The 11,305-nt window shown below is 33.3% G+C and overlaps 1 protein-coding gene across 1 annotated transcript; it reads right to left on the bottom strand.

The window, feature by feature from the left end:
* Window positions 1–2,169: 2,169 nt before the first annotated feature.
* LOC149796204 (uncharacterized protein KIAA1958-like) lies at window positions 2,170–10,688 on the bottom strand. Its single transcript, XM_089963940.1, has 4 exons — window positions 10,465–10,688; window positions 9,715–9,968; window positions 8,238–8,423; window positions 2,170–2,357 (listed from the first exon to the last, which is right to left on the bottom strand). The coding sequence occupies exons 1-4, from the start codon at window positions 10,686–10,688 to the stop codon at window positions 2,170–2,172; spliced, it is 852 nt and encodes a 283-aa protein (XP_089820066.1).
* Between the last annotated feature and the right edge of the window lie 617 nt (window positions 10,689–11,305).

Genomic DNA, 11,305 nt, shown 5'->3' with positions numbered 1-11,305 from the left:
GTACATATATGAAATTTTTGTCTTATAAATTTTGAAAGCTGCAAAAACGTGCTAAGATTCAGGTAATTTGAAGTATGCAGCAAAGAAACAAATTCTAACTCTTCGAATTCTAAAACAGTTGTGTATGCATGCACGTTCATGGCGAACAAAGATTAGATAATAACCACCTTTTTATTTTTCGAAAGCAACGGAATAAAAGGGAGAGGAATAGGTCAGAGATCGATATGGGATACCACGGCTGCTTAAATTCAGGTTGTGTAGTGCAGAGTGAATCGATTAATTGCTTGTTCATAATGCAAATACACGTGACACAAAAATTAGTGCCGCTTTATACGCCTGCCAACTAATAACATAGTGGTAAATATTACTTCTTTACAAATCCGGGATCAGATAACTGTAAATCGATTGCAGTATCTAGTTATGAGTGCTTCCATTATTATAGTCCCCCGGGACTCCCGGTCGATAGAACCCTTTGTTGTCTTATTATGTGTGTGTGTGTGTGTGTGTGTGCGCGTGTATCAGCAATAAGGTGTCCAGACTTGTCAATCATTAGTCATGCTTTTCAAAATTTGTTTCATCCGGGACTCAATTTAAATGTCATAATCAAGTCATGCTTCTCAACAATTGCTTCATCTGAGACACAGTTCATATGGATCTAACCGTAAGGATTATGTACACATTTGCTATTTACAAATTCTTTTGTTTTCAATTATTTTCACGTTTTCATCATTTTGTTGGTTCATCCATCAATCCATATGTAAAAATTAAGTTTTAAGAGAAAAACTACAAAATGATTCAAGATACCTAAATGAAGCTTTATGCTGCTGGCCTAGATGTTGTTTTGCTATTCAGTTTCGATATCTTGTACGTTTTATTCCATGGGTTCAACCATCCACCCATCAATTAAAAAGCATTATGATATATATATATATATATATATATATATATATATATATATATATATATATATATATATATATATATATATATATATATATAAATTCTTTCATTGTTTTGATTCACGAGCATGTGATGATTGATTGGACTAAATCATTATAACTACAAGAGAAATAACAGACATCGTTTTTAAGACATCTCGACTTTTGTCATCCATCAACCATGGTTTGTGCAAGTGTTGAAAACTTGCATGTACCATCTTCCAATAGTGGGTTTATGAAGCAGGATTAAAAAGTTGTCTAAGACTACGTTTTGGATTTAGAGACAAGGACCTGACAATTAAGTTCGCATTTTTTACATGGCAAGTTGCTTATTTTTTTTATTTTTTTATTTTTTTTGGGGGGGGGGGGCATTAGACAGATGCTCCCCCCAATTGTCAAAAAAAAGTGTTGTTATGTGTTTGTGTTTCCCCCTAAGGTTCTTGTGTTTGTATTCTTTTATAAAAGAATTTATACCAAAAATTTATTTATCTGCAAATTTTCGATGGGGTATTTTTTTTCCCTTAATGTTATCTAAAGGGTTTTTAGTCCGATCTATGTTTTATCTATGTCTCTTCCCTTGTTTGATAGTAGTGACCTTTGTCAAGGGTCCCCTCCGTCCTCTGTATGCTATGTGAGTATTTGCTATATTGTGTGTGTGCTATAGCCTGTGTATGCTATGTGAGTATTTGCTATATTGTGTGTGTGTTATAGATATATATGTTAGGACATCATCTGTGTCAAATCTCTCCTCAAGTTTTCATCTTCTATATTATTTTTTTTTAAGAAAGACAGTTTGTACTGAGTTATAGATTTATTTTTGAAAGGAAAGTCTTACGTTTTGGAATCAGTAAGTTCTAAAAGAAACGGTGCCTTATATAAAAGTAAATAAAACCTATTGTTTTTATGTATGCATTTATAGTGTGACGATTCTCTTTTCCCTTTTGATTGAAATTTTGAAATTAATCGGATATGTTCTATAAGAAGCCACATGGTCTTTAATTCTTTCTGCATGTTTCTCTTATCTTTTGACATATCCTGGTAATTACTACCGCAATCGGCATTTTTATCTTCCAAATATAAAGATATAAAGATCTTAAAGCATAAGTAGTACTATATATATATATATATATATATATATATATATATATATATATATATATATATATATATATATATATATATATATATATATATATATATATATATATATATCAGGGCTATATTTCCCCATTCACACTATTCCCCATTTGTTTGTTTTGTTTGTCCATTTCCTGCATGCTGGATTTTCTGGGACTCTTTCGCAGGCCTGCCCACTTTGCGTGGCGCCTGGTGGTGTAGCCCTGCGACGTCTGTGTCTCTTACTTGTCCAGCATGCAGGTCCCTGTATCCCTATACTTTTCAAATTTTGAAGGGCGGAGTCTGGGGGAAAAAATTAGTAGAAGGGGAATTATTTTTTATATAAAATTAAAATATATTTATATTCAAGTTTAAATATCTTAAATTTATAAAACAAACGAGTTAGAAGATGAGATTATTTCTTTTTGTGTGTCCGGTTTTTTTTTCTTCTTTTCTTTTTTCTTTGGCACTCCTCATAAGATGAGAGATGAGACCGAGGCTCCAGCCCGTTTGCGGTACTCACTCCTACGCGGGCGGTATACCGGAGTCCTTTCCTCATCCCCCCTTCCCCTGGTATAGTGTCACAATGTCATGTCGTCTATTTTGGTATAATTTTTTTAAAACATCCATGAGGTGAGAGATGAAACTGAGGCTCCAGCCCGTGCTTGCCGGATACACACCCGTACTTGGGCGGTAAAACCGGAGCCCCCTCCCCATCTCTCCCCCCTGGGTTAGTGTAATATATAGACATTTTATTGCTTTTATTTTTTTATTCTTATTACTTGGCCACAGGACAGCATAACTGTGGTAATATAATCAATTAATTTTAAAACTACCTTATTTTCGAAATTTACATCTATATATAAAATATTATTTCTGTGATATTTATACTTCTTACATATTTCCATTGTCAACATAAGTCTATTATTTTTGGTTTTGTCGCATTGGGCAATCGTATGGAGCTTTGTGAAATTTGCTACTTTATATAAAGGGCATTTCGGTACTGTTCTAATCATACGACATCTTACAGCTTCTTCGCCTGTAAGCCAGGGGATGTGTAGATATTTAAAAATTATACTTAGAATTTTGACAGATCTTATTTTTTCCCAGTTTTTCCAAGTTCTTTCCCAGTTTACCCCCCACCCCCGTTGTTCTGTTCTACTCTACATCTTATTCTTTTTGTTACTTCTCTTAGCCACTCACAAGTTTTTCCTGTATCTAGTTGCCATAGCTCTATTTTATCTCTATATTTTAAAAGTATTTCTTTTATATTTCTAAATTTCCTTGGCACTTCAAGTTTCTTTATTAGTTTATTATTTTTATATATCTCTGGTCGGTTCTCTGTCCCCGTGAAGGGTTGCACATTTTTCATTATATTTATAATATTTGAAAGTTTTAATAGTTGGGTGCTTGGTAGTCCCAGGCCCCCTCTACTTTTTGCTCTATAAAGAGTCTCTTTTATTATATATTGGGTCTTGTAATTCCATATGTAGTTAATTATTTCATTATCTAGCATATGTAAAATTTTGTTTTCCGTATCAATGGATCTAATTATATAATTTATATTTGAATACAAGTATGTTTTACAAACTTGGGCCCGCTCCATTATGCATAGTGGCGTTAAGGTCCAGGATTTGCGCATTTTCTTTGATTTTTTCCATTATGTGTTGTAGTTTTCTATGATCTCTTTTTTTTCCTCTAAAGTATATCCCTAGCGCTTTCACTGTATCTCTAAGTTGGTGGGGAGGTAACTCAGGGTGGTTTCCTCTCCAGTTTCCTGTTTTTAGAATTTCGGTCTTATCATGATTTATTTTCGAACCTGATGCTATCCCGAAATTTTCAAATTCTTTCTCTAGGTGTATAACAGATTTTGCATCTTTTATTAAGTTGGTACAATCATCAGCATACTGGATCATTTTAAATTCCTCTTTTAGGTTTGGAATATGTATACCTTGTATTCCTGGGTTTATCCTTATTTTGTAGCTTAGAATTTCAATTGCAATTACGTATAATAACATGGATAGTGGGCAACCGTGCCTCACCGGTCGTTGTATGTCGAATTCTTTCATACATTTCCCATTAACCTGTGCACATTAAGTTATTCCTGCATATAGGATTTCAGTCCATTTTCGGAAGTTTTCTCCGAAACCGAATTTTTCTAATACTTTTTGTATATATAGATGTGTTCTAATCGGTCAAAAGCTTTTTCTTGGTCGAAGAGTACCATAGCTTCCTTCGTACCTGTTTCATTTATATAGTCTATTACAGTTTTTATATTTAAAATATTACTTTGGATATCCCTCTCTTTACCCCCACTAGTTTGATTTATATTGATTATTTTTCCTAAGCTACTTTTCTTTTTACTCTATTAGTTATTATCCTACTTAAGATTTTATAATCGTTATTCAACAATGATATTGGTCTCCATTTTTTTAAATGTCATCCCTATCCCCTTTTCTTTTATAAATTATTGTAATTATTCCCTCCCTCATTGATTTTCACATGTTTTTTTACTTTAAAAGATATTATTATACAGAGCATTTAGGATCGGCGTTAGCTCTCCGTGGAATTTTTCTGGTAGAACTCCACAGTAAGCCCGTCTTTCCCTGGTGAATTTCCTTTTGTAAGTGTAAGTGTTGTTTGTTATTTCTTCGTCTGAGATGACATCATCACACAAGTCTCTGTGTTCTTTTGATATCATCTCACAATCTATATTGTTTAAATAGTTGTTTATTGTATCGTATTCAGTACATTGTGAAGTGTATAAATCTCTATAATATGAGTAAATACTATTTAAAATTTCCCATTTTTCTGTATAAATAACATTATGTACTTTAATTTTTTTCCAAACTTTCTCTCCCCCTTTTCTATAAACCTTTCACTTTTTTGTATATTTCAGTAAATTTACCCGCTCTAATTGTTCTCCCCTGATATTCCTCATCTTCTATTCCTTTTATCTTACTTATCATCTGTTTCTTTTCTTCTTCATTTATTGCTTTATTTAATCTCGTTTTTAGTTGATTTTTTATCTTTTTGTAATTTCTCCGATCTTATGTTTGAAATTTGTATAGCTCTCTTTTTTATTGTCTGTTTTAAAATATCCCATTCCTTAAATATGTCCGCAGTTTCTTCATTTCTTAAAATTTTTTCTCGTTTTTAACTATATTTATAAATTTCACATCGTTTAAAATTTTGTTATTTATTTTCCATTGTCCTGGTCCTCATTTGCATCTACTTCGGATTTTTAATTCATCTACTACCATTTTATGATCAGAAAGTTTATAATTTTTAATTTCTAATTATTTTTATATCATTGTATTAAAATGTGTTATATAAAACTTATAAATTCTGCTTGCTTCTCCTTGTTTGTATTCGAAAGTATAATCCCGTCTTATTAAGTTTAGTTATATATATATATATATATATATATATATATATATATATATATATATATATATATATATATATATATATATATATATATATATATATATATATATATATATATATCACTTAGTTTATGCTCGTTCATTAAGTCTGTCAATTCCTCTTTAAAAAGTTTATCATTTACTGTCAAATCAGTTGTTCTATCAATTTCATCCCCATCCCAGTTAAAATCTCCCCCTAATATTATGTTCTCCATAGAGTAATCCTGTAGGTATTTGAAAAGATTTTCGATACATATTTGTTTTTGATTCCTATTTGCTGGTATATATACATTTATTATATGCCACTTTGAATTTTAGTAATCGCCTTTTTAAAAAAATCCCCTCCTCATAGCGTTCCCAACTTAAGCCCTGTTTATTTTTTTATGATTGTTACTATTCCACTTCTGGTATCTTTATTTATATAATCATTACAAACCACTATATAATCTAAATTGTTTTCTAATAGAGATTTTAGTTCTGGTACAAAACCATTACGCGTTTCTTGTATCAAAATTACATCAAAGTTTGTTTCTTTGGATAATTTTTCTACTTTTTCTTTGTCTATTTCTTGACTATTGATTGTTGCAATTCGGAAGTTTATTTCTTCCATTTTTGGGTCTACACTTTACCAGGTGCCGCATCACTTTTATCTTTAATATTTATATTTATGTCATATTGTTTTAGGTTTTAGATTATGATTTATTTAATTTATAATAGTCGGGCTCTGGAGCAATTCCAGAGCCATTTTCATTGTTTGATTTCTATTCCATATTTCTTTCGTTTTTTTTTTGTTTTTTTTTGTTTTGTCTGTTTCTTCATTGTCCGTTTCTAGATTTAAGTCCATGTCCTATTTATTGTTTGTCTCATCTGTTTCAGTTTCCTTTCCGTTTTCAGTATCATTTTTTTTTTCTCGTCCATGTCATTTGTTTTTTGTTGTTGTTGTTGTTGTTTTTCTTTGTTTACCTGGTTTCTATTGTCGTTCGTACCGGTGGTATTACTGTCCGTTGTGTTCTATTTAGACCGTACTCATCTAGGCTTAACTCCCCTTCCAGGGAGGAGCTTAGTGAAGAAGTATTGTGTTTTCTCTTATTGTACGCCGGTGTTAACGTGAGTGGTTTTAACCCTATCAGGTCCACCGGCCCTTTTTCTTCCTCGTTTTCATTTAAGACCTCATCGTCTGTTTGGAGTGGGAAGTATGTTGTTTTGTTTTTTTATGTTGCGATTTCGCAATCCTCATCCCCCTAATCTCGTGTACAAGTCTTTTGGGTGGGGTGGGTGGTCGAAGTCCTCCCACTCTAACTCCTTTGCCCTCGTGATATCATTTTGATGCACATTGGTGCTATTGACTGTGTCATTTAATGTTGGCGTAACAATTTGGATATTTATGTCCTGGGTTGGCTCTTCAATCTAGTTTGGTTCTTCCGGATAATTTGCCATTTCTGCATCTAGTGCAAGGCCTCTCCTTATCACAGTCATTGTACCAGGATTTGACCAAAAATCCCAGTACATAGAAGAAGGTTGGAACCTTTGTTGTGTCTTCTTTTAAGATGTTCACAATCCTTACCCATGTTTTTATAGGTTGATATCCCCATACTGTTGCAACCTTTTGTCCTTTGATGTTCACTTTGAATTTGTGCAATTTTTTTTTCTATGAGAACTTCGTTGTCTATCTCTAGAGGGAGCCCTGATATGAAAATCTCTCTGGGTTTGGACTCTACATCTCTTGTTATAGGCGGTTCGTTTGACACCATTGCCTTGAGGCCTTTGACTTGAATTTCCCATTCTATTATGGGGGTATCAAAGTCTTTTGGGGTAGATTGTGTATTTATTACGTCTCCCATTTTGGATTCCCTCAATCATGTTAATGTCAATTCCATTAATTTAATAGCCATAATTAAGTCAGCCTGTCGCGGGCAGTCATTGACTGCCCTGAAGTCCAACATCTGGCATCCTGTAAGATGCAAAGCTATCATAATTTCCCTTCCATTCCCGTTTTCCACATTAACATGGAAATGAATTTCCAGCTTAGCTCCTCTATACATGATTTTCTTGTTGTTTCTATTCTCCTATTGCTAATCTCCAATTTATCTGGGTTTGTACTAGTAGAGCTCACCTGAGCGAAAGTGAAATTCACTCAGTGGGTATGACACTACTACGTCCAAACTCAAGTATGTAAGCAATGTCACAAAGTCAATTAAAATTTAATGAGTTAAAATACTAGAGTTTTTCACCCACAAGATGAAATGTATCCATTATTCACTCGTTTCAAGCAAATATTCTTTTTATTTTATGCTCACATACATTGGCTACCTAAAGTTTGTGACACAGTGAATTAGCAGATTTCTTATGGTAATGTCAGCTGTTTACCATACATGTTCTGCTGTGCTATGTGTACCTGCGCACAAAATTAGTTCCACATCAGATTGATAAAAATTAACTGATATTTCCAGAATAACAAACTACAAGTTTCAAGGATAACAGACAGGGATTATTAATAAGAAAACAACCACAAGTAATTCATCAATGTATAATTGTTGTGAAGACACACTCCCGCTGCTCTTCACATTTTTACCACTGACGTACTGTGTAGTGTGTGAAAACGACTTAGTTTTGCTTCTTTGCTGAAGGTGTATATGGATGTTGCCATGAATAATTGCATTTGTAAGAATACCAGGGAATTAATGTCCAGGAATTGATTGACATTCTTTGGTAGAGGAGCTGATGGTCGCTGGTGCCATTGGCAAGGCTGTTTCACCTATGGCAGGCTGCAGGACATATGATAATGCAGGTACATTAGACAAAATGTTTGAAATATTTCTACTTTGGGCGGGGTTTAAGTTACTGTAGCTATTTAATGAGTTGATATTTTTGTGTCCTGATATTTGAACTATTTGATTCGCTGGAATTCCTTCATATTTGAGCTTCTGGATGAGGTGTTTCCAAACACTATCGCCATGTCGGCCAATTCTGCGCGTCAGGTAATTCTGTGCAATGATACGTCATTTCTGTAAACATTGGATCATGTGTTATTTTGGTTCAAAAATCCATTTTTTATCAAGAAAAAACGATCATACTTTAATTAAGGAAAGTGTTATTGATAAAGTGTACAAAAATATCCCACATTTAGACTTGAAATGCATATAAAAATATGATTTCTAAATGGCAACCTGAAAACCCATTCCATGACCTTCTTGAACCTGTAACCCAGAAAATTTGATTTAGTATGCATCTTTTAGAATCATACAAATAAATACGTTATATAAAAGATGGAAATGTGTACCTTAAAACAAAACTGTATTTTAATCCAAGTTTCCAATTTTGCAATAAGTTGTCCCACATGTAAAAAATCGTCTGTTACCCAACATGTCTACTTGCCGCTAGAACATAAATTCTCAACAAATTCACCGGCGTGTAGTCTGTTTCTAAATTCTGTAGTAATTTTTCCCCATCAACAAGACGTTGTAAACACATTACATCCTATTCATTGTTGTTTCTCTTCCATGTAATAGCTTATTTTTCATAAAATGTTGAACTTTCCTAACATTTTTATAAGATTGGTTTAGTTACCTTAATATCTCTTGCCATTTATTGGCATTTGTATGTTGAATTTTGTAAACTAGCTATAAATCTGACCTAATTACTCGACTGAACTGCTGACAGAGACGGTCCAAAGTAATACATTTCATTTCTGTAGCACGATAGATAAATATTACATCTTTTCAAAGCTGTGCGCAGAATAGGCCGACATATCATGAGTCAGGAAAACAGGGGAGTGGTATCCTCTGTGTCCAAAATTAATTTTATTTTGAACAGAATATTCTGGTGACAATTGCATCTTTTCAATTGGTAAGCATTGCTTATTTTATTTCTGTCAATCGCTCAAATTCGGTATGCGTTTTGCTTCAATATTGGAAACGAAAACAGGTGCGCAGGAATGCCCAACAGCAGTGTATAAATAGAAAGTGTAAATTGTAAACAGTATACTTACATGTATGTAAGTGATATGTACATGCATGTGTTCATAGCTTACAGTAGTTTTACTTTTTTTTTACTTACTTAAACAGTTTCACCAAAGTACTTGCTATGATACAGGTAAATTGCATTATTACTGTATTTTTTAACTTGTTACAACTGTCGTCATATTATGCTAAGGTGCAGATGAGAATTTCAGATTAGCAAAGGTTATCTATGATATTTTAAATTGAACAGGATTACTTTAATGAGATTGCATCTACTTAAATATGATGACATTTGCATGTGATAAATAAATATTTTCTTCATGATCTCATATAACTTGTTGATCCCCATTGGTGTCTTTTTGTACCAACACTGTCCAGGTTTGGGTTTTGCCACATCTATTGACAGAAAAAAGGGACTCTCAGCACCATTCATATCTGCAGGACGCTTGTTTCTATAAAGTTTGTAAAGACCTACAGGGTCTTTCTGAGGGATGTCAGGTATGGTATATGCTCTTGGTTTTGCTAGTCTGAAAAAATAGAATGAATGACTTCATTAGATTTTATTCTTTTGTACACATGTACAATCATTTGTCTTAATGACAAATTAAAAACTTGATTGATTCAAGGACGATGCATTATTTTCTTTTCAGATCTCTTCAACTCGTTCAGCTTTTACAAGGATAATGAACTGAAACCTATGCTTGCTAACTTGAGTTTTTTGGGGTACTTTGCTATTTGATTTGAAGTAGGCCAGGAACTCAATAACCAGCATAGTGTTTAATGTGCATCACTGGCAATGAGTTTTGACACTTCTTGTTACATCAGAGTGACGGAAGAAAATAAAAGGTTATTTTTGTTTTCTAGCAGGTAAAACTTGTCAAACTGGCTTATTTTATACACTAAGCAAATTTCCAGAAATGTATGACATTCATTCTTTTTACATCATGCACTTATTCTTGGTAATTCTGTTTAATTATTTTACCATTATTCAAAGTACTTGCAAGGATCCATAACATTCATTACCTTATATTTCTTTCATTCACTCCGGTTCTTGTTTTTGTCTGTCTTTCAGTATTATACACAGTATACTCCTGGTTGCTGTCATCTACTTGCATGGATATGTCACCCCACTGCAGGTTGTGTGTTTCCTTTCCTGTACACATTCCAAAGTGTATGGTACAGATGAGCCACATTGAATGTAAAAGAGCAGTCGGATTGTCATCACCCAGAGTCTTAGCCTCATACATCTTCTGTAGGTCCTGGTCAGAAATTCGGTCTGATGCCCTCGGTTTGTTGCCTTTTCCCAACTTTTTTAGATCCTTCAGCTTGATTTATAGAACAGATATACTCCTGTCAAATTGAATGTCATTTATTATGGAAACACCATACGACTTTGTACGTAGATAGCGATCAGTTGATGATATCATAGCTCTAAGTGATGATGGTTCAAATTCATCACCTTATTTTTTCCCTGACATAAGATGAAATGAGAAATTTGTTGGTTGAGATCTGATGGTGGGATAAACTCTGGGAATCTTTGTTCCCCTTCACTCTGAAGAAAAGCCATGAACAATTTCAAGTCACCTTTAGTTTTTTTCTTGGTGTTGATATTTGCCTGTTCTTCCAAGAAAACATCCACATCTTCAGAAGTCACTTTCTTAAATCTGTCACATTGAAAGAATTTTTTTGGCTGTATCATTTGAAAATCTATTTCTTGAAGATTTTCATCATCACTTGTCACATCTGACAATAATAGTTCTACTGCAATTTCATCAGTACTCGGTTTTTCCATTTTAATTTTGGTTGCAGACACCACAGAGATGGCAATGACATGTACATAAGGAAAACGTAGTTCACTGACAGA

This window comes from Sinohyriopsis cumingii, chromosome 7, assembly GCF_028554795.1.
Source record: "Sinohyriopsis cumingii isolate HCF-2022 chromosome 7, ASM2855479v2, whole genome shotgun sequence".
NCBI classification, from domain to species: Eukaryota; Metazoa; Mollusca; class Bivalvia; order Unionida; family Unionidae; genus Sinohyriopsis; species Sinohyriopsis cumingii.
This window is presented reverse-complemented; position numbering and strand designations above follow the sequence as displayed.

Excerpts from the sequence above, each read along its gene's own strand:
- LOC149796204 (XM_089963940.1), bottom strand. The coding sequence starts at position 10,688 with ATGTATGAGGCTAAGACTCTGGGTGATGACAATCCGACTGCTCTTTTA. Across the intron at positions 9,969-10,464 it reads GTGAATGAAAGAAATATAAG|ACTAGCAAAACCAAGAGCAT; the intron begins GTAATGAATGTT and ends CTATTTTTTCAG. Across the intron at positions 8,424-9,714 it reads AATGTCATCATATTTAAGTA|GGAAACACCTCATCCAGAAG; the intron begins GATGCAATCTCA and ends GCGATAGTGTTT.